The sequence below is a fragment of the Coturnix japonica genome, chromosome 1 (assembly GCF_001577835.2).
Source record: "Coturnix japonica isolate 7356 chromosome 1, Coturnix japonica 2.1, whole genome shotgun sequence".
Taxonomy (NCBI): domain Eukaryota; kingdom Metazoa; phylum Chordata; class Aves; order Galliformes; family Phasianidae; genus Coturnix; species Coturnix japonica.
This window is the reverse complement of record NC_029516.1, coordinates 71,003,606-71,026,911: the sequence shown is the minus strand read 5'-3', so window position 1 is coordinate 71,026,911 and position 23,306 is coordinate 71,003,606. Positions and strand designations below refer to the sequence as shown.

The 23,306-nt window shown below is 42.1% G+C and overlaps 1 protein-coding gene across 3 annotated transcripts; it reads left to right on the top strand.

Moving 5' to 3' along the window:
- Nucleotides 1-33: 33 nt before the first annotated feature.
- Nucleotides 34-23,124, top strand: ATP6V1A (ATPase H+ transporting V1 subunit A). Of its 3 annotated transcripts, XM_032447259.1 has the most exons (16): nt 76-156; nt 7,162-7,292; nt 9,910-10,004; nt 11,338-11,466; nt 12,984-13,198; nt 13,423-13,560; nt 13,744-13,895; nt 14,724-14,886; nt 15,440-15,548; nt 15,932-16,054; nt 16,145-16,259; nt 17,167-17,230; nt 17,995-18,198; nt 18,942-19,036; nt 19,812-19,983; nt 20,868-21,489. In XM_032447259.1, the coding sequence occupies exons 3-16, from the start codon at nt 9,923-9,925 to the stop codon at nt 20,958-20,960; spliced, it is 1,854 nt and encodes a 617-aa protein (XP_032303150.1). In that variant the 5' UTR covers nt 76-156; nt 7,162-7,292; nt 9,910-9,922; the 3' UTR covers nt 20,961-21,489. The 3 variants fall into 3 exon arrangements, with proteins under 3 accessions (XP_015729755.1, XP_032303150.1, XP_015729745.1); XM_015874269.2 differs by lacking the exon at nt 7,162-7,292 and having other exon boundaries at nt 34-156; XM_015874259.2 differs by lacking the exon at nt 76-156 and having other exon boundaries at nt 7,088-7,292; nt 20,868-23,124.
- The last annotated feature ends 182 nt before the right edge of the window (nt 23,125-23,306 follow it).

The window sequence follows — 23,306 nt, the reverse complement described above, 5'->3', positions numbered from 1 at the left end:
GGACGGAGCGTGCGCGCTGGGGCACCGCCATCTAGCTGATCCGCGGCCGCCGGCGCTGGGACGGAGCGGCGGCTTCGGTAAGGCGGCCTCGAGCCAGACATATCGCTTCCACAGCTCTATACCGGGTCGGTGCCGCTCTGCTCGTTCCCCCCCTCGGTAGGTTGTGAGGGATCGGGCGGCTATTAAGGGGTCACATCGTTTTTTCCAGCCGTCATTAACGGGCGCGGTAGGGAGTAGGGAGGGAGCGCCGTCCTCCCCATTGAAGGCTCGGTGCGGCCCTCAGCCGCCGCAGTGCTGCGCTTGGCCGTCGCTGTCGCCCTCGGGATGGGATCTGGCCGTGGGAGAGGCCTCCGCGCCTTGACCTTCAGCTGCCGCCCGCCTGCCTGCTGCATGATGGCAGCTGGGCTGCAGGGCCACGGCATTGCGCCTACCGCGCTCCTTCCTCATGCGTGGGTTTTCTCGCCAGGTTTTGCAGCGAGGAGCCTTGTGAGATCTCTGGAGAGGGATCCTGGGCTCCATCAGGAAGGAGGTGGTCCAGCAGGGATAGGGCAGTGATTGTCCTCTCTAACTCGGCTCTTGTGAGGTCCAACTGTTTGTACTGTAGTCCAGGTGTTGGAGCCCTCAGTACAAAAAAGATATGGAGATTTTGGAAAGGGTTCCAGATGAGGGCCACGAAGATATAATCAGGGGGCTGGGCACCTCCCCTAATGAGGACACGGCTGAGGGAGTTGGGCTTTGTTCACCTCGGAGAGAGGTTGCGGGGTGACCTGCTTGGCAGCCTTTCAATTCCTGAAGGGAAGACTCGTCCCAGGAGGGGAAGAAACTCCTTGGAAAGGGCTGACAATTGCAGGAACACGGGGAAAATGGTTTAAGTTAAAAGAGGGAAGATTTAGGTTGGATGTTAGGGGAAGTTCTTCACTACTAGGAGAGTGCGTAGGCCCTGGAACAGGCTGCCCAAGGGAGGCTTGTGGATACTGCCTCCGTCCTTGGACGTGTTCAAGGCCAGGTTGGAAACGGGGCCCCTGGCACCCGTGATGTAGTAAAAGGTGTATGTTTGGTGGCCCTGCCAGGCAGGGGGGTTGGAACTACATGATCCTTGAGGTCCCTTCCAACCCGGGTCATTCTGTGATTCTGTGAGAGGCCTAGCGGGGTGTCTCCATGCTCTATCACAAACTGCTTCCTGGTTTCTGTGTGTAGAATGCCTGCTGTTTTGGATGGGTGAAGCTGATCCTCGCCGTGCTTGGGCCCTGCGGTGAATGGAGGGTTATGGGACAGGAATGGCGCTCCCGCTGGTGCTGCTGATGGCAGCGTTTGAGCTGAAGGTGCTGTGATAAATCCCTTGTGTTTCCTATTCCTGTCGGCGACGGTGAAACCTGAGTTTAAGCAAGATGTTCTAGTTGTCACCCTTAAGACCTTTATTGTCTTGATGTTTTAGTGGCTGGATTCTGGGTAATGTTGTTGGCATATGTGTTTCAGGTTCTATCCATTCACTGCAGTTGCCCAAGCTGATTTTTTCCTATGTTTTTACTAGGCTCCATTGATAGCGAATTTGTGCTTTAGGTTGGAATAAAAGCAAATGGATGATACTTCCATTCACTGTCATATTATCCTCCAGCAAATTATCCAGGCTATTTGATCCAGCACGGTATTTCAAATGCGAATATCACTCAAGGAAGTGAAGGAGAACTCACTGACAGCATGTTAGAGGTGGTTTATTGACCCACCCATCTGTAGCACCTGAGTGAGGATGTGACAAGTGTAGATTGGCACCAGCAGGGTCAGGTAACTGCAAGGCAGATCCTTCACACCTTTTGTAAGTTGTTGTGTTTGTGCTGACTTTAACACTGCAAGTTCACAGTGTTGAATGTTTGGCTTCTCTACGCTATGGTTTGCAATCAAGCATTAATATTATATATCTGCACTTTATTCCTTTCTACTTAATATGTTAGTTGAGATCAGCATGAATAGCTCTTTGTATGACCAAAAATGCTGAGGGTTATTTTAGCTCTGCTTTTCAGTATGTTATGTCAAATCTTCTTAAAAACTGTTTTACAGTATAACATTATGTATGGTGGAAAAAGATAACATTAATTCTATAATAAGGGACAAACCCTGGCGCTGATGATAAACACTGGCATTAGTTTGAGAGCATAGGGAAGGAAAATTAAGACAAGACTGGAAAATGTCTGCCAGCATCAGCTGACTCTTCAAATGGGGGTTGAAGTCTCGTGTTGCAACAGTAACACAAGATCTTAGTTTCCTGTAAGTACAGTATTTCCATTTTCCATATCTGCTTTCTACAGATACTGCGACTATTAGGGCTCATCCATGAGCAATGAGCTTCATTTTCATTTAGTGTTAGCTTAAATGTAGCTTTAACTCTGATCTAAACATATCTCGACTGTTTTATACCTCATTCATCCAAACTTGCACAGCTTGTAGGCTTCACTGTGCTTCCACATCTTATTTTTTCCCCAGTATTACTTTGTGTGTTTATCTTCCAGATGCACATGGGCACTAGTATTACATATTGTCATCCAAAGCAGCTGCACACCAGCAGGTTACTAGATGATTCCCCTGGAGATGTATTCAGATGCTCTGTGCTTCACCTCTTGTGTTCTGATACCATGATTCTGCCGCTTTAACATAGCATTTGATGCTATTGCTTGTCAGTAATAACTGCTCTTTATTATTTATTTGTTTTTAACTATGTTGCCTGGGAAAGCATTAGCACTTATGTAGCAGTTATCGCAGAGAACTGAAATAGATTTTCTTTCCTTGCCACTTGTAACATTAACACTAAGAAAAGTGTGGGAAATATTTAGGATGTCATCCACATGATTTATTTTTTTTTAGGATGGAACACTATCAAAGACAGCAGATGATGTTCTCAGTTGGAATATTATGCTTGTTCACTATTACTCACTGTCCTCAGGCATGTGACTTCTTCAGCCTTCCAACAGGACAGAGAGAAATGGGGATCTAGTCCAACACATGAAGTTGAATGATTCAACTTAATGTGTTTGGGCAGAGGCTAAGCTAGTTTTGCAGTAGGTTGTTGCCTGTAGATCCAGTGTGCAGAACTGGCTTAATTTGGATCTTCTGGATGCCATGAGTGCAACTTTTATGCTCTGAATAAGTGCTTTTGTTGTTCCCCTCCTTTTGGAAATGGAAAGCTAAGCTTATATTAAGCTTTATAAGCATTATATTAAGCATTTATATTAAGCTTTATATGCATTATATTAATGGATTTGGCTGTACCTCATGGCAGTAATTCTACAACCCACATCGAGTGCTTTTTGTATGGTTGCCTTATATAATCTATACATTTATGTCTCTTGTTTCTGTCAAGTTGTTGTTCTGTCACCCCTCACTTCTTATAAAAAGACCATTTGCCTCTATCTTTTTAGACTAATGTATGTAATCTAGTTGTTCTTTTGCAGCATCATTTCTTAACCGAAGTGGCTTATTCTGAAAACTAAGATACATATGGATAAATCCTGAAAATCATTGTCTATCAGACTTTATTACTGTTAATTAACCAAATGACACACGAAGATCAGTCTTAGCTGCTCAATTTCTTTAGTATTATTCACTACCCTGAGCTTATCTAACAGTGAGTTTCAGAGTTCCAGACCGCTCTCCAGAAGTATTTTGTCTGACAGTGATCTAATGCATTCATGGGAGCTGCTGACAGTTTCTTCTGTCCTAGTTTACAGAATTTTGGAAGGTCTGCTGTCTATTTCCTAAAATATTATTGTCAGGGAGTACTAAAACTAGAATGAAAGCAGCCGTCATGGCCATGTATCTGTAGCACTGGGCTTTTTGCATTAGCATTTGTGAGAAGAATAGTCTTGAAGGCCATTCTACATCTGTTAACAACTGGGATTTTTCCTTCTGGGTTCTTAAGTCAATTAAAATTTATGCTGGAAGTACCCCTGTTGGATATGCAAGCTCTTAAGGGATATCTGTGTTCCTAGAAGGCATCTCTGTGATGTGAAGTTCATTGAGCTTGTTAACCAGTTGAAGATCACACATGATTTGCAGATTCTTGTGGCCTAGTTGAAGTTTTGGTGTGCCAATGAGTTCCAGGGAGCCATTTAGTTCAACTGTCTCTTCCTGACAGCCTGCATCCCATGCACTGTGAAGATGCCGTGTTCCACTCGCTGTATTGCACCTTTAACATGCTGTAAGCTCTGCTGACTTGTTCAAGGGACTTGCTGCTATTGTATAAGACTGCATAAAAGACAGGTAGTCTGTGTATATCTCTGACACTGGCCTGCATTCTATGCCCTAAACATGTACCACAGTACTCTGTGGTTGTGATGGTTCAATTTGAGGAGGGATGGAATAGTTATAGATGGAGGTATTAGTTTTGTAGACAGAGAATTGTTCCTTTGTTAAAGAGGTTTATTATAACTGGACTAATAGATACTCAGACAGCTGCTGCAATACATAGTTTACATTGGAGGGGCTGTGGCTTGTCTGAAGAAACTGTAAGCGCTTCAGGTAATGGAACATGAAATCTCCAAATGTGGCTTAACTTGCCTTTAAGTATAAAAATGAAGTCTTCCATTACAGGAAAAGTCAACCTCAATTTAATTTCCTTTCACTGGAATCCAATGCCAACGTGTGTTGTGATTCCGGCCAGGTGTTTCATTATACCAAAGTGCTATAAAAGAGTACTTCTATCTGCTAGGTGTATTGGATCTTTCTTAAAGGCTCCCATACAAAACCATTCCTGGTTCAGCTCTTCGACCCTGACTGTAAGCCCAGCAATAGTTGCTTTGTGAGATTTTATACTTTTTGTTCCATAAACTATGAATCTTTGACCCTTCAGAAGTTACTCTGCTGAGCTGTGGTGAAGCTTCTGCAATTGCTTCCAGCTTTGCATTCATCTCGTTCTGATGTTTGCAATCTTAAAGATTAGAGTAACAAGTGACAAAACCAAATGCACCTAAAAGCAGAGTGACTCTCTTGTTTAATAAAAGAAAGGGTAGATGCTTCAGCTTTGCAGTAGTGAGGTTAATGAAACTATTGCTCATCTAGGGGAAATGACTGAGCATTGTGCAGAGCAGATGGCTGGAGAACTCAGCCATAGCAGTTGACAGGATCAGGATAAGAAAAGAGGTCACTGTTAGACTCCGAAATGAATATTAATATTGTCTGTTACAGACTGGGTCTCTGTTGCATTAGATCTTTCTTTTGTATGAAAGCTTATCAAGTCAAAGAAGGGTCAGGAGGCTTTACAGCCTGAAAGGAATGTCAGGTTGTTCACACTTGGAAACTTGTGAAGCAGTGTAACAACTAGAAAGAAGGGGAGGCTCATCCATTTCAACTTCATAAGCTCTTCTGGAGAAGCATTCTGAGCTGAGGGGTAAGGATTAGTGTTAGAAAACTGTGTTATGAAATACTATCGCTTTTAACCAGTCAGATGATGATCTGTTCAGATGGACAAAGGGGCTTCTCTCAAAACAGGAATGTTTTAGTTGATAAAATGAGTATCTTTACTAATTCTAGGTATTGAACGACCAATTCACTTGAAGTCAGAAGGTATGACATTTGCTTGAAGTATTGAGCTTGTATGTATTGCTGTTTAAGTCCCCATGTGTTTGAGAAAGCAGTAGGAACTCGTGATGAGCATCATGAATTGCCATGTTGCACAGCATTGGCTTTCCTTAAGGCATTAGGCTTCAGGACAAGTGTAGTGTGCTGGCAATGGCAGCCTTTTTCGATCTTGAATGCACCTGAATGTACCTGTACATGTGTTAGGTAGCAAGCCTCATGTGAGGGGAAGTGGCTTTATAGCACCCAAGGCGAAAGTTACACAAAGGATAAATTGCCTTGCGTGGTTGCATAGCATGTAGGTGAGCATTACTGATGCAGATTCCCAACCTGCCAAGCAGAGGCAAACCTCTGTATGTCCTGTGGCACATGGAACAGTATGGGGTATTTAAATGGAAGGCTGTCTGTATTGTTGAGTGTAAGAAGCAATGATGGCCATGTCTCAAAATGCTGCCTAACTTCTGCTTTTGTCTACTAACCTTAAGATCTGTATTTTATTGGGTATTTTTTTTAGTACTTCCTCTTAAAAAATTATCATCTGTTAGAAGGGGAAGTATAAACTGTCCAACTTACAGTAAGTCTGTGTCAGTGATTGCCATATTATTTATGGGATCCATGCAACACTTCCTCATACATCCAGATAGCGGGATTTACATCCTGTAGCAAAAGCTGTGCATGAGAACACAGCAAATGTTGACAGCCATGATTCTAAAACTTGACTCACGTGCAGCCATACATTCCATTTGAGCCAGCTAGAGTTATTGACTTACTCCAACATGATGCTTCTGTCTCTGAATTGCCGGCCTGGTGCTATTTAATGCAGTTTTGACCGGTGTATTTAGACTTTCGTGCTAATTTGATGTGTTGCTTATCCTAGAACCTATTAAGATAGATTTGTGGTGGCTGAAGGGAGCTCTGGGGATTGTGCAGCTTCCTGGGAGGAGAGAACATGAAGCTGCTTGTCTTTTATGCAGTACGCAGGATATGTCAGTGGCCACCAGATATGACAGCAAGTTCTAATGGCTGTCGCAAAAGGTGTAGCATCAGTCTGTGCAAATAAGGTGTTGGGTGTTACACACCAATGCTCCTGCCAGCAAGGCAGAGGGGTTTATGTTACAGCACTAAGCCCTGATGAGACTGTTTTGCTGAGAAATACCTATTCTAAATACTCAAGCAATTAGAATTGCAGTGCCTTCGGTTCCTGCCTCTGTAGCCTGTTGTTAAACAGTCGTCTGTTAAGCTGTTGGGGAACAGTGTTCGCTGGCACAGATATATTACACTGGAGCACTGGTAGGCAAACTGATTCCAGCAGCGAGCATGCATCTCTCAAGATTTTTCATGTGTTAACATGCAGTACTTGGGACCTTGAGGTCATTGGCTTTGTAGGAGGTCCTTACTATGAATGGCGAGTGCCGCTTTTAGTATGTCTGGTGCTGTGCCACAAGGAGGGGGCGTAGATGGGAGTTCTGCTGGGCTTTAGGTTGCTTGGTTTGCTATTGCGGCATTCCCTGGTGCTGGTGGGAGAGAGACTGATGACTCATCAAGTCAGGTGGTTGTGCCTCTGCTGTGTGTCAGAAATTTCTTTCCCTTCTGCAGCAGGCTTTCTCATCCCCGTGTACAGGGGCATTAGAAGGACAGTTATTTGGGAAGTGGTGCTGCTTAACTGCTGAATTCTGGCTTTGCTTCATCTGTGGGGATTTTTGTCCCTCCCGATTTTGCAAAACAAGGTAAGAATCTGTTTATATTATTAAACAGTCATGAATTTTCTTAAGTGCTGTACGAAGGCTCCTAAAAATCTCACTAGAAAAAGCTTAATTTGCAGAGGTTGATGTGGTAAGGCAGATCATTGGGTAACCTGGGGGACTGATCAAATAGATGAAGCAGAACTAAAACTGTAGCAGAAAACAGGTTTCTTCAGCACTGAGAGCAGGATGCTTCCATTGGGGGTTACCGAGTCAAATTACTGTGCTGGGGGAGAAATGAAGATTAAAAACAACAGCAATCCTAGATTTCTTATTTATTTATTTATTTATTAAATGATGACTGCGGTGTTACTTTAATAAATCATCTTTCAGTCTGAGATGTTCCTGCTGATAGTAATATTTCTGGCACTGTTCATATTCTAACCATGTTAGAGCTTAAAAGCCTCTCTTAAATTAGTAGTTGAGCAGTTCGAGGCAAGGAAGATTCCTATTTGTAAGTATTTTGGGATCCTAGAATCATCCTTGTTTATAATGTGGGAATTAAGATTGGGCTAATACCCTGTGTTTGTATGCTAGTGGACTTTGTCAGGATGAACTGCATATCTTGTGTTGGTGAGAGGCCCTTGAAGGGCTGTAAGAAGCAGTTGGCTTTCAAAATGGCTAGCTGCTGTGGTGTCTGGGTTTGTACAAGCACAAAGCAATGCTCAGCATATCCCAACATGCTTTAAGGCATTTTGTTCTGAGTGCTAACGAGGTAGACGTGTAACAGTGCAGGTACATAAGGCAGCATTTCTGCTTTCTGTGAATTTCTCATCTAAATCTGTAATGCTGATGTGGAAGCACAAGAAAACTGTCCAGAGACAGCGTAGCATTTCTTACTTTGTGCTCAAGGTTAAAAGATCTGTAGCCCCTTAGAGAAGGAGTCAGCTTGGCTGGGTGAGTGATGGTGTTTTTATCCTGTGTTGTGCGTAGGAGATAGAGCAAAGGTGAGGAAGGATTCCTTACTCTAACTGACGTTCAGGTTTTGGCTTGGATATGAAGAAATGTTAATTTAACTTGAAACCTGCTTTTGTTTGCCTGGGTAGCTTGTCTTTCCTTTGAGACCCTTTGCCATATGGCTGCCATTAATTCACTTAGAGAGTTGTGTCTAGCGCTTTCTTGTTTATCCTCCTCCAGGAGGTTTAGCGGTAGGACTCCAGAGGTTGTTTTGCGTTCTGTGTTCGGGTGGATTCAAAGGACTAGCTGCATTTTTCAGTGCAAAAAGCAGTTGTGCTTAAGTTTTGTGATATTTTAATCCTCAAAAATGAAAAAGAGGAGACGGTCAAAGCCCAACCAGAATGAGCTCTTACCAGTTGCTTATGAACTGTTTTGTGAGGCCCTTTTGTCAGAAGGGGATTATGAAAAATAAGCAATGAAATGAAAATCATCTTCTAGGCCTAAACAGGAGGCGGCTTAAAGGATAAACTGTCATTGTAGGGAGTAGAGGGCATCTATCAGATACCTGACTTAGAGGCCTTGAGCTCCAGCTTACCGGTTCTACACCAGGCTGATAGACTGAGTCACAAACAACTGTTGGGGTAGCAGCTGGGAAATGAGTCAATGGAAGCTGTATTACACAAGGTTTGTGTTGTTGAATGGCATGCTTTTGCTAGGTAAGATAGGCCCTGCTGGTACGCAGAGCATGCAGGGGCTACCACACTGCGCCTTCCACCAGCATTGTATGATAAATGTGCCAATAAAGTGCGAGTGGGTAGGCATTTGCCTTACTGCTCGCTAACTTGTTTCCAAGGCAACACAAAGCATGATAAGGGCCGACAAAACCCTTCCATGCTCTTATCTGCACCAGAAGCAGGACAGCCCAACTGCCAATTCCAGGGCTAACACAGATCCCTGAACAGCGTTTTCTGTGATGATTGTTCAGCTTTTCCATTCAGTGGCTGTCAGGAGGTATCAGTCTATTGTTTAACTGCTGTGAGTTGAGTATTTTAGCTGTTATTCTTCTCTGAGGTTCTACAGGTTTCACTTAGAGCAAAGACTGCGCGATACCTTTTGTGAAGGGATCTGTGTTAACTGCGAGGCACATAGAGCAGTTTTGAGTGCGTGTGTTATTAAAATACGTGCTTTCTATTTAAATGCTGATCCATCAATTTGAGGTGGCAAAAATAGTCATTGTGGAAGTTCTCTTTGTAGTATTGCTTTTTAGAGAACGGTGGCTGTTAAGCAGCCCTGTATTGTGCTACATGCAAGTGTCTGTGAATCACTCAGAATCTTGAGAGACTGTATTTTGAAGAACCTTAGGTGGGATGTAGGAGGCAGAAGATGTTCTCCATTGTTTAAATAAACTGTTATTTGGCTTGAAATTAGACTGGTAATCTTAGGGTGTTTTTGGAGTGTTGTGTGGAGCATATTAGAGAGTAAAGTTCCAGCCCTCTCTCCCTGCAGGGACGGATGTTAGTTCTAGTTTGCTTAAGCAAGTTATTTTTTAACACGACATAGCTTTAGGATCCAAGCGGTTAGTTCAGGAGTCTTCAGTGTTGTTTCTAATGAAAGGAAAAGAGCAGAAGGCAGGAGGGGAGGAACAAACTACATGTGCACGTATTCTTCAGAAGTGACTCATCCTCTCATTTTTCCTTCTGTACAGTTGAACAGGCAAAATGGACTTCTCCAAGCTACCAAAAATCCGTGATGAGGAAAGAGAAGCTTTTGTTGGCTATGTCCATGGAGTCTCAGGACCTGGTGGGTATTTTGTAAGGGAAATCATGAGTTCTGTTTCATCTAATGTATTATGAACCCTGATGTCCAGTTATATAAGTGAACATGTATGTATGTAAGTATGATAAGTTGTAGGTAGGGTTTTTTGGGCTTATTTCAAAAACAGTTGCTGGTTTATACGAAAGATATATGAATGAATAATATATTTACTAATGTGGTGTTAATGCTGATTAGTTTGCTTATTGTTCATTATATCTTTTAATAAGATTGAGGAATAGTAATTAAAAAAATAATAAATCTGCAAGCATTCTGGTTGGCATAAAGCACTAGGATCTTCATTAGGCTTCTCAATGAGGATGTGTGATGCTTGGTCTGTTCTCATTGAGATCCTGTTTTGAGCTTTGCTATCTGGAATGCCCAGTCCTTTGCCACTGTCAGCCTGCTCTGTGTTACTGCACCATTGGCTGAAGGTTTGCTGCAAGAGTCAAGAAAGGTGGTAGTGCATATGGCAGGAGGACTGCTCCTCCTGATTTATCTGCTTAAAAGCAGACTGTACTGGCTTTTTCCTTTCTCTTCATGAGATATAGGAGAGCATGGCAGTGTGAGAACAGAAGAAGAGTGTACCTCTTTTTTCATAGGGATTCTGTGATGAACAAGAAGCTACTTTGGCTAGAGGCTACCTAAGGAAAAAGCCTGTTTCTTAACTGCAGAGATGATGACTGAATGCAGTTTAAAACTGATACAGGTTTCTTTAGATGCAGGAAATATAACTTTTTTTTGTAAAGACAGAAAACCTTTATGCAAAATGGATGATATAACACAAAGGACATGATAAATTTCCTTCTAAAGCAACAAGGCTGAATGTAAGTGGCAGTCTACATATAACCTCCTGATATTTAAGTCAAAATGGTAGGAGGCTTTCAAGCCCAAAATGTGTTGTAATCTTCATCTGTAGAAGTTTAACTTAAGACATTGAAGTAATTCATGACTTTTATACAAAATAAAACACCAAAATAGCATTTCCTTACAATGGAATGTCTGAATGGAGAATGGAATAATACAGTCTTCTGGGAGCTGTTGTTCACAATTCTCTTCCGAGACTGGAGCTGCAGCATTGCCTTGTTAATCCCAGTGCACTGCATGGTGTTGTGCTGTGGAATAATGAACACAAATGGTAAAATACCCTGAAAATACCATGACTTTTGACAGCCAAATTACCCCTGTGCTAAATCAGAAATGTACTCCTGGTCTGAGTGAATACTAGTCTTACACTGTCCAGATTTTAGTAGCTTCTGATGCAAAAACTTGTTTAACTATGGGAAAACATATTCATCTATGTGTGTCTTGTCTTTTACAGTGGTCACTGCTTGCAACATGGCAGGTGCTGCTATGTATGAGCTGGTACGAGTAGGCCACAGTGAACTGGTAGGGGAAATTATCCGACTGGAAGGTGATTTGGCCACTGTCCAGGTGTATGAAGAAACATGTATCCTTTCCACTGATCATTTTGGACCAGGCGGAACACGGTGGTGGTTATGGTAAAGATAATGAACAAAACTGACTGGGACCAGCAGTTGTTACTTCCAGTGCCAACGTTCAGCATCCGTTCTGTACATCTTTTGTAAATTCTGATGGTTTTTGAGGTAAACCTTATATCGTTTGGCTGTGTAAGAAGGAAACTTCTTTGTTATTTTACCTGGAAACCAAGCAATGTGTTTAGGTTCACTTGCTTTGTAATATTACAGCTCCTTGATAAGAGTGTTGACAGATATCAGCTATGAATGGTAAAGCTACCAAGCAGTGTGTTGTATTTTTTTCCCTGCTTTTGAAAACTCTGCCTTTGGAATGCTTCTGTAAAGTAAGCAGGATTCCTCCTTCTGGATAGACTGTTCTAATAGATAGGATCTGTTCCTTCTTTGTTTCTACATTGTGACTGCAGAATCTTCATCCAGATGAGAGATAGACAGGATATATTTAGAATCTAGTCAATGTAAAGTGCATTTTCTGTTGAAAGCATATAAGTCAATGTCATAAGAGCAATTCATTAAACTTAAAGGTAGCTTTTCCCCCTCATAATCTTCTTAAGAGTTGATTTTGCCTACATGTAGATGTTGGGAAGAAGCCTGTACTGGCTCCCAGAGGTTTGTTTTGGGGAGCTGAATGGTAAACTGGTCACTGGGTTGTGTCTGTACCTATTAACTTGATATTTTATTTGGCTCTTCATTGTTATATTTAGTAGCCTTCCATCAATACACTGAACAAGTCCAGCGCTTAAGTACGGTTTTCTCTTAGATTCTGATAAGAGGATGGCAAGAGCTTTCTGAATACAACTTGTATTTAATCTCTCTTTGAGTCATACTTATGCTTTTAGAGTGTCTCCTGTATTCTAATAGGGCCTTCTGTTAAATTACTGGCTCTTTGCAGAGAGGCCCATTGAGCATCTTTGGAGCTCAGGTGGTGCCTAAAAGAGACAACTCAGTGTTGGAGAGAAGGGAGATGCTAGTCTACGACAGACTTTCTTTACAATTAGACTCCTGTCAAAAAAGCTCTGCAAAGCTCAAAGTTAAAACTGCTGTGTTGTGTGTTTCTAGCGAACTATAAAGCAGAGAAAAAATTACATCTTTTCATGCCACTGTCTGGTTTTAACAGTAAACCTAGAAAACATGTTTGAAGATTTAAGAAACGTTTGATGTTTTGCCATCATGCTGTCTTGTACAGCAAGAAATCTATGCATGTGGCTGACTTGAACTAATGTTTGTAACTCAGAACATATACTCCCTGCTTTACCTCTCCAGAGGATAAACAACTTTGTTGCTTTAGCAGTTTTGGCTGGAGTTTGGTATAATGTCTACATTCTTCTCAAATGACGGTATGTTATATATGTTATATATTAACAACAATCACATTAAAATCAGAAAAGTGATGTAAGAGTATGATGATGTGAGTATGATGATTTCTACCCTGTCATTTCTCTGGATGAACTTTTCCTCAGCGAATCTTTAGCTGGTGTATCCGTAGGAGATCCTGTACTCCGTACTGGCAAACCCCTCTCAGTGGAACTGGGGCCTGGCATTATGGGAGCTATTTTTGATGGTATCCAGAGGCCGCTGTCAGACATCAGCACCCTGACCAAAAGTATCTATATCCCTAGAGGTGTCAATGTGTCAGCTCTGAGCCGAGATGTCAAATGGGACTTCACGCCATCCAAAAGCTTGCGGGTAGGTCTTGCTGAGCCTATCCTCCCCTCTCTCCTTCCTTCTCAGAGCACTAAGGCTGTGACTGCTAGGAACAGTGGTTACAAATAATCAAGCTCACAATGCATTTGTAAAGGAAGTCGTAATGGTGCTAGACTTGATAGTTATTGTTATCTTATATGACTCTTTGCCAACATTCTTTAAAATGAAATTCTTGTTTATGGCTAATAGGCGCTTTCTGATTTCAGGTCGGCAGCCACATCACTGGTGGAGACATTTATGGTGTGGTGAATGAAAACTCACTTATCAAACACAAAATCATGCTGCCTCCAAGGAACAGGGGTACAGTTACATACATTGCTCCACCAGGAAACTATGACACTTCGGTAAGTCTCCCAAATAACAGTTACCGGGTATTCCATGTTTCTTTCATAAGGTTGCAGGACCCTTTTTCTTCTGTGGGATGCCACCTTCAGAGCCTTTCATACAACAGGATGTTAGCGGTGATCACTTATGCTGCCCTGCCAGCAGGGATTATGTGTTTTTTTTTTTCTTGTGCTTTTTGTTAGGATGTTGTCTTAGAGCTGGAGTTTGAGGGCGTGAAGGAGAAGTTCACTATGGTCCAAGTCTGGCCTGTACGTCAAGTCCGTCCTGTGACGGAAAAGTTACCAGCGAATCATCCTTTGTTAACTGGCCAACGGGTGCTGGATGCCCTCTTCCCGTAAGTAATATTGTGTCTGCTCGTATGTAAGAAATCTGTTTTGGGAGAAAGAATGGTGTTAATTTCTTCAAGGGTGAACAGACCACAGACAATCACTGTGTACCACAGCGTGATCTCAAAAAAAGTCATCTAGCTGAGGTGCTAATATTTCTATATCTATCTGACACAGGAACCTAAGAATGGAAAATGGAAAAGTTAAAAGGTGGTTTAACAGGATGGTTCTTTTACATTAATTCAGGAAACAAATGACAAATGTAAAAATAATTTAATCATACCAAACCTCCAGAAAAGCTAGAACTTTCAAGCTTAGATATCTGCGTTTGAGCACGAAAGTAGGATCTCTGTTCCTGTTCCTAAGGATGTGTAGTTTGCAATGAGTCTGAAGTAGAAACTGCCACGCTTAATTGTAATTCAAACTTCTCATTTAAGTGGCTGAGTTCCAAGGCACAGAATTGAGTAATTTTTCATCCTAAAAATATTGTTCTGTTCATTCTTATAACGCACATTTAAGTAGTTCTGATGTTCTTTTCTTAACGTTTGCTTTCCATTGGTGCTTCCAGCTGTGTGGACTATGTCTGAAGCTTGAAAGCGTGGTTATTGTACCAGCATACCTCATGTATTTCAAAGTTAGTAGAAAGAAAGGATGGTTTATTCCTTTGTCTTTGGTTTGGTGAAATACCACTGTGCTTCTCAGACAGAACACTGAATGTGACTCCTGTTGTTCTGCTTTTAATTATGCAGTTGTTTCCTTATTAGAAAACATATTCTGAGATGGAAGAGAGCTGTTCTTGAGTTCCTTGCCAATCAGAATCCCTTTTCTTTACTCAGGTGTGTACAAGGAGGTACAACAGCAATTCCCGGGGCGTTCGGTTGTGGAAAGACTGTGATCTCTCAGTCTCTCTCAAAATACTCCAACAGTGATGTCATCATTTATGTAGGATGTGGAGAACGAGGAAATGAAATGTCTGAAGTACTGAGAGATTTTCCTGAGGTAAGTATGGAAGATTAATGGAGAGTAAACCTTCTTGGAAAGACTTGCTGTTATACTAGTTTAGCATTCAGTTCAGGATGTGTGTTCTGCTGTTTGTGTGCATATGAGAGATCATCTGAATTATGTATGTGGGCTTACATCCAGTTGTTGAAAATGAATTCAGATTAGTACAGGTGGGGAAAAAGCTCTCTGTTTCCTAGTGAAGTTAAGAGGGAAGCATAAGATTTTTTGGCTCTTTCAGTGAAGTAAGTGAGGCTGAAAGAGGATAATGTTCTTCCTGATGGAGTAGATTTGTCGTCACTTATTTGTGGTGAGCAATGGGATTAATAGGAATTGCCATTAGCAGAAGATGAGATGAGGCTGAGGCACATGTACAGCTCATTCTGGAAGGAAAAACAGTATAGAATCCTGAAATCTTTAATCTAAATATTGCTTTGGTAGACTAGCTGCAAGGAGACTATCCTTATATAAGGTAATAGAGTGTAAATAAATAAATTGCTAAATTTGTGGGAATCTTTACAGTTTTTGTTGTGTCTTTTTCATTGCATTATAGTTAACAATGGAAGTTGATGGCAAGGTAGAAAGCATCATGAAGAGAACAGCTCTGGTAGCAAATACCTCCAATATGCCTGTGGCTGCCAGAGAGGCCTCTATCTATACTGGTAAGATTTACAGGAGGCTGGACAAGGCTGCATGTATGGAGCAAGGCATCCTGTTCTAGTATTTTCAGTTCCTAGGATGGTCAGACCAAGACCCCTGCTTAATTACATAAATCAACCCTTTCAGGCTATGCCTGCGTGAGGTCTTAGTATCACAGATGGATTTGGCTTTCTTATATGCAACTGTGATCTCCACATGCTGAATAAATTCTTGCTTATAAATTGAACTTACCACAATGGGTTTCCTGTAGTTTTGCCTCGTATATTAATTATGTAATCTTGTGTTCTTCATGAGCGGGCATCTTGTTTGCCTCTTCATGACAACATGTGTAGGTAGAATTCCTTTTTCAATGCTTTCCTACATTGTGCTGTTGTATTTGTTCCAGGAATCACCCTGTCAGAGTATTTCCGAGACATGGGCTACCATGTCAGTATGATGGCAGATTCTACTTCCCGATGGGCTGAGGCCCTCAGAGAAATTTCGGGACGACTGGCTGAAATGCCAGCTGGTGAGTTGTTATTTTCTTCATCCAGACGTGTAAAGACATCCTTTAAACTCAGAGCTTTTTGACTCAGTTTCTGTGTGTTGATACTTGCAGACAGTGGTTATCCAGCCTACCTTGGTGCCCGTTTAGCCTCTTTCTATGAGCGAGCTGGCAGAGTGAAGTGTCTGGGAAATCCTGAAAGGGAAGGCAGTGTCAGCATTGTTGGAGCGTGAGTGTTGCATTTCTTCCTCTACTTTTTTGTATGTCCAGATACCTTCAGACAAGAGGGTTTTGTTGCTGTGTGCAGCTTCACAGCTAGGAGCATGTAATGTACGTAGATATATAATCTCTGATCACCCTCGACTGTTGCTAAACTGTGCACAGGAGCAGAGAGAATGAATGTGATTGGTAGTTCTGTGCGGTGTAGAACCACAGTCACAGCAGCCTGAGAAAGGGGCTCAAGAAAGAAAGCCATTAGCACTGTCAAACCATGCTCAGAATGGGAAGGAGGGGGCAGGTACAGCAACAGTGTGGAAGCATAATGTATTATGATTCTCTTACTAAATAATAGCATTACAGGGAGCAGGATATCTCAAACTGCAGCAGGCTGTGAAAAGCATGTGGTGCCCAGACAAATCATGTGGAATTTTTCAGCTGCTGTTTGAGTTTGGGAAGCTTTTACCTGTTTGGGGAAGCAGGTGTTAGTATGTCAAGCCCAAAGGAAGTTTGTGCTTACTGTGTAGGTGGTGAATATCTGATATTTATCTGAAATCATTTCAAATTGGGGTATTTTACATAAAATCTTTGAGCTGTGTTTCAAGCTGCCATATCAGCACACCTCCTGATTCTGTTCCAGTTGAGACAGGTTTGGTAACCCAAGCTGGAGTGACTACCTGGAGCTAAATTGACTGAAATGATACCTTGATACCGTCAGTCAGTTACTGATATAATTGATATCCCACACCTGCGTAGATGTGCTGCCACTCTCACTGCAGCAGAAATTTGTAGTCTATTACTTATGTGAAATGATGTAGGCCTTTCATGTTTCTGTGATCACAGACCCATGTGGTCATACGTTCAGATTAAACTGTGGCAGTGATTCTGATTTATTTTTCCTTCTATATCTTTCTGCTCAGTGTCTCTCCCCCAGGAGGTGACTTCTCAGATCCTGTAACATCGGCTACTTTGGGCATTGTTCAGGTAGGATGCTGCAGCCCTTTTGTCTAAGCTACCAGACCTAGTGGTTGTAATTCAGTGCATTAGTGCCACTGGATGTGGTGTGAGAGCTTTAATTTTACACAGACGGCTTTGAGGGGTGTATTATAACAGTGTAGGATGTGAAATCTCTTGTGAGATCTCCGAACCGATGTGTTTGGAAAAGGAAGAAAAGGTGGTAATTCATTCCAGCAGTTACTACTCAGGAATATTTGTTTGCTTTTTGATTCCAGCCTTTTGTGCTGCAATTTAAGTATGGCTACTCTCTAAGATAGGGTGGAAAGTGAACCACCCTTGATAGGTGCATTGAAACCATACAAAAATCCTCAGAGATGACTGGGAGAAGGATAGCTTGCAAATTGCCCATCCCTGCTTTGGTAGGATGAGCTGTATCTAATGGGGCTCCACTTAATTAGACCTTTGTATTGATTCATTGCTACTGGTGACTCCTTACTTAGAAGGAATCTCAAGCTGAATGAACCTAAATTCAACTTCCAGCTCAATCCATTCTATGATTCATTCGATGATTCATATTTGAAAGTCACTGCTACAGTTAAATTAGTAAAAGGCAGGTTTTCTTTCTCAGACTTTAGTTAGAAGATTTGTGGTAGCCTTTGCTGCATTGTTTGCTCAGACCTGCTTGTCATACTGGAGGTTGGTTTGATTGATTGCTTGTTTGTGGTTCGTTTTGCTTTCATTTATTTTGTTCTTGATTTGGAACACTGGCTGAACTCACTGGCTTCTGGCAGGTTTTCTGGGGCCTGGATAAGAAGTTGGCACAACGCAAACACTTCCCCTCTGTCAACTGGCTGATCAGTTACAGCAAATATACCCGTGCCCTGGATGAATACTACGACAAGCATTTTACAGAGTTCGTCCCTCTCAGGACAAAGGCCAAAGAGATCCTGCAGGAAGAGGAGGACCTTGCGGAGATTGTGCAGCTCGTAGGGAAGGTGAGTAACCAGCTGTGAGAAAGCATGGAATTCCATGAAAACTGTTGTAGCGTGATATGGTGGTTTACAGGTACATAGTATGTGCTAGAGAGTAATTTAATTTCACAGTGCTTAGATGAGCTTTACTGGTTTACAAGGTGGCAGTAATGCATGGCAACGTGTTGTAACTGCTGTTGTTTGGGGAAAGTTCTGTTCCGCTGCTGTCCCTGTTCACTGATTTTCTAGCACAGCCAAGATCAGTTCATTCGCCAGTCTTGCCTTAGCAGAAATCTGTTCTTTAGATGAACCTTAGAAGAGAAGGAAATGTGATCCTAGGGCCATAAGTCTATGTAGTAAATTGTCTGTTTGATAGTAGGGTGTGAGAAATAACCAAAAGACAGAATTCTACTGGGAGCTACATTAACTTCCAATGTTCTTTCGCTTAATGGTTCTTTGCCAGGACATAACACGTTTTAAACTAAGAGAGTAGGTTTAGACTAGGTATTATGAAGGAATTATTCACTAAGAGGGTGGTGAGATGAGAACAAGCTGCCCATAGAGGCTGTGGATGCCCCATCCCTGGAGGCATTCAAGGCCAGACTGGATGGGGTTCTGGCTAACTTAGTGTAAAGGGAGGTGTCCCTGCCTATGGCCGGGGGTTGGAACTGGATGGTCCTTTTATGTCCCTTCCAGTCCTACCATTCTGTGATTCTATGATTTCATGGACATAAGTACTGAACTAACAGTGGACCTTACCTTTCCAGGCTTCTTTGGCAGAAACAGACAAAATTACCCTGGAGGTTGCCAAGCTGATAAAGGATGACTTCTTGCAACAGAATGGTTATACACCTTATGACAGGTAAGGCTACAGTGCTGCCCCTTCACGTGTAGTCTGGATTTCCACAGCTATTTTATTTGGAAGCTTATCAGTGCAGAAGTGAATTTTACTTGCCATAAACAAATGGCAGAACAGAAGCCATTGAACAAAGTATTCACATTGTTTTACCCAAGGCATGCAGCCCATTTCCAAATGCAGTTGTGCTCTGAGTTTCTCCAGCCTTCAACCATTGAAATGAATTGAGTTTAGTTAGTTTTTGCAATAGCATGTCCTCAGGAGGAGACAGCCACTTTGTTTTCACAGGCAACACCCATAGTCTTCCTGTTTGTTCTGGCAGCAAATGAATGATTGCAAGTAACTGAGAATTATGATCTGTTTAAAAACTTAATGGATTTTTTCCCCCCCTATTGCAGTGTTTATTGTCAGGTTCTCTCCTGCTTGCAGGAAGCCTGCTCCCATAATGGTCAAAACAGGAAGGAGGAATTTTGCTGACTGCTCTAGTGTTTTCCCTTTCTCACTAGCATTGGCACCAATTCAGATGACAGATGTGTATAGCAGTGGTTACTGTTCTGTCTCATTTGGTCCAGTGTTTGGTTGCTGCTTCAGAAACCTTGCTTCAGGACAGCCCAGTGTTTTTCGATAGGTCAACCATAGGCAGTCTCTCTCCTTTGACATGAAGTAGACTAACGCTTTATTTCAGGTGAGAATTCAGAGTTGCTGCAAAGGCAGGAAGGAGCAAAGGGTAGTTCTGTGAATTGCTCTGAGATACCTGACAGATCCTCTTCTGTTTCATCAGATTCTGCCCTTTCTACAAAACAGTGGGAATGCTTTCCAATATGATTGCATTTTATGACATGGCACGCCGTGCTGTAGAAACCACAGCCCAGAGTGACAACAAGATCACGTGGTCCATCATCCGAGAGAACATGAGTGAAATCCTCTATAGACTTACCTCCATGAAATTCAAGGTATGTTCATAAGGAACCAGCTTGGGTTTCTCTGGAGGAGTGCTCAGTGCCTCTGAGCGGTTGTAACTTAAAAGTGGTTATTAGTTGCCATAGATAAATGTCTGTGCACGTAGGTCACCCATCTTTGTAGAGTGCAGCTTTCCTACCCCTATACTACTTATACCAGCACGCTCTGGTTTTAGCATTTACTGCTAGGGCAATAATCTGTAATGCAATCTGATGTTGAAATAGCTGAGGAGCATAAAGTACGATGGTTATTTTGTGAAAACTCTTAAGCCATTGCTTGTATCACCAATCTTTCAGGAACAAATACCATGAGAAACTGCACATAAAAGTAGGTGTTCTTGGGTACCAGTGTCTTCTACTTCTGCAGGGGACTGGCTTGTTTCTGCAACAGGTAGATCCCTGGTGTATACTACTAAAACAGCAAGAACAGAACAAGATACACCTGTGCACATAAGCTTACTTGAGAGCTGGTTATATAGAGATAGGGAAGTAATCCTTTCATTTACAAACCCTGGCCATGAGAAGACACTTAGCACTTTGGCATAGCAGTGAATTGGCTGAAAAATGGAAACCAAAGAATGGATGCATGTTAAGTAGAGATAGCCCTCTAACACAGTAATAGTTATGAAAATGATCTTTCCTGGGTTACAGGCTAAGAAGCATAAGAATGTTCTTAAAGTTCTTATATATAGTTCTATAGTCTGTGTACTTTAGCAAGGTGATGAGAAGTAGTGTAATCCACACATGTAAGTACATTTGGCCTATGTAGCAGGTGTTAATCCTCAGGTCAAGAAAATATAGCAGTAGCAAAACAGGGTTGTCTTAAGGACCAGAGGCTTTTCGAGACTGATCTGTACACTCAGTGTATTGTTTTTCAGGACCCCGTCAAAGATGGTGAAACAAAAATCAAGGCAGACTATGCTCAACTGTTTGAGGATATGCAGAATGCATTTCGCAGTCTGGAAGACTAGACTGAACCTCTGTGACCACTCTGGTTTGTCCTCCGAATTCCTCATCTCAGCTCCTCTGCTTCCCTACCTTACAAGAATGATGCAACAGTACTTGAGTTGATAAATAGCCCTATGTTTCCCTGTTCATACTCAGTGTCTTTACAAAAACATTCCTTACTTTGTGTTTGGCGTTGCTTTGTGTGTCTGAAATAGTGAGTGGTGTGCGAGTGGGCTTGGCTGAGTGAAGAAATGCTGTTGTACACTTCTAGGGTGGGAAAAAATTCACTTTGCCCTCCCCCAGATCATTTGGTAGCACAACCAACTGACCTGTACTGGCAGAGGAGGTGTAGATCTTAATGCAGTCACGCGGTACATTCTGAGCTGGCAGTGGTAAGGGCATTTAGGTCTAGCACTTTGCTAAGTGACTATCATGAAACAGAATTTCTGACCATATTCTGACATGACATGTTGATATAACCAAAGTTCTTCCCTGCTACGTCCCTTCTGCAGCCCTTGGCTGAGTCTGTTGGTATCTAAATGTGGTAGATCTGGATCTCTGCAAGGAAGGACTGACTAGAAGATGAGCACGTGCGAGTAGCCAGTATGCTTTTGTACACTGGAGAAATAGAATTTTATTTTCCTACTTAATACAGATAGGACTGTTGGATGGAGCACCAGCTAAAATTGAAGCCATAGGTGCTCAACTTCCAGAATATTTTTGCCTTCTTGCCTCCCACTCCCCCCATAATGTTTCACAACACTCAGCTGCTTTAGTTTGTGAAGCTTGTTACTGCTGCTTTGTACTGTGACACGTAACAAGATTCCACACGTGTGGACCAGGAACATAATCTTTCCTAGGTGGTGCTCTCTACCAACTCTTGCCTACCAGTGCAGTGTCCAGGTGGTGTTTAGGAAAGAAAAAGTATGTGCTTAATCTTCCTGCTCCACCTGTGTTCATTGTGCCTGCTTGGCAGTGGCACAGATGGTCCTCATTTATTGCGTAGAAGAGATTCTGAGATGCTAAACTTCTGGGGGTGGGGGGATAAAGATGGGAAAGATTGACAGTACAAAATGTATTTACTTCTGCCTTCTTGATTATGATGCAAGAGAAGCTAGCGACTTCTGCACCATGCTCTGGAAGCACACAGTCTGTCGAGCAACTGAAACTCTGCTGTGTCTTGGGCTTGTTGGCATGACTAGTATGAGATGAGAAATGAGTGTAGAGCAGCTTTTCTGTCAAAATTCAAGTTCCAGCACTCCTATCATTGCTGCAGAGAGAGGTGAAGATGCTGGCGTACTCCTTGGTCTTTGACTCTTGTGTCAGATGACATCTAATACTTCTTTGTTGTGCAACACTGTAATGCCCAGTTGGGTGCCAGCTGACATCTAGACTTGTTATGGTCACGAAACAGTAACAGTTGGAGATGCCACTGGTAGTGGCGGGGCTTTGCATTAATTCCACACTGAAGTGTTTTTTCCACCAGCTGCCAGCTTTGAACGGCAATGGTGAAAGGGTATCTCGGCGCTAAGGACCAAATGCTGCCACTTCCATGATGATATCAACTCGCTGTTTGCCATGGAGAGCTCAGTTGAAACTTAAGTGGATTTACTATGTTTAGCTCTCCCAAAATAAACTACTATTCCAGCTGATATTCTGGTAGTGAACAGTTAAGTTTACAGTTCACCAAACTTTCAGTGTATGCTGCTTACGTAACAATGAGCATGTGTGAATGAGTAGTCACCATTTGAGCCCTTGCTGGATTCCTCATTGTTTGTACCCTTCACCACTGTACTATGTAGCATTTCATGCTAGAAAACAGATGTTCTTATCTCTTTAGATAGAGGATGTTATAAACTTTACAGAAGATGTCTAAGATAATACAGTTCTAATATTTATTGTGCTGTACCTGGCCCTGAAGTGTGACCAGTTCAAACAGTTTCCTATATATTTTTGTCTCTTTTTGTTTTGTGTCTCGGTTTTCAGTGTTGAGATTCTGATGTTCACTGTGTGCTGCGAGTCTTCCCTCCACAGCTGTGGGAGGAATGAAAAGATGGGCAGAACCCAACCACCTACTTTCTTGTATATTTCATAATGTATGTTGCTGGAAATTGTGTAAAAAAACAAACAAAAAAAAACATTTAAAAAACTGTTGGGAGTCAATGAGAATAAAATGGATTTAATGTAGATCTTACCTGTCTTCTTTTCTGATGTCAAACCAAAGCTGTGTTACAATGACATACACATACGAGCGGGAGCAAAGCTTACTGCTGTTGCTTGAAATCTTAATTCATCATTTTGGGATCTCTTTAAACTGAGGTGGGCAACTTAACAGGCTATTTAACCTCAGGTCCCCCATTTCAGTACAG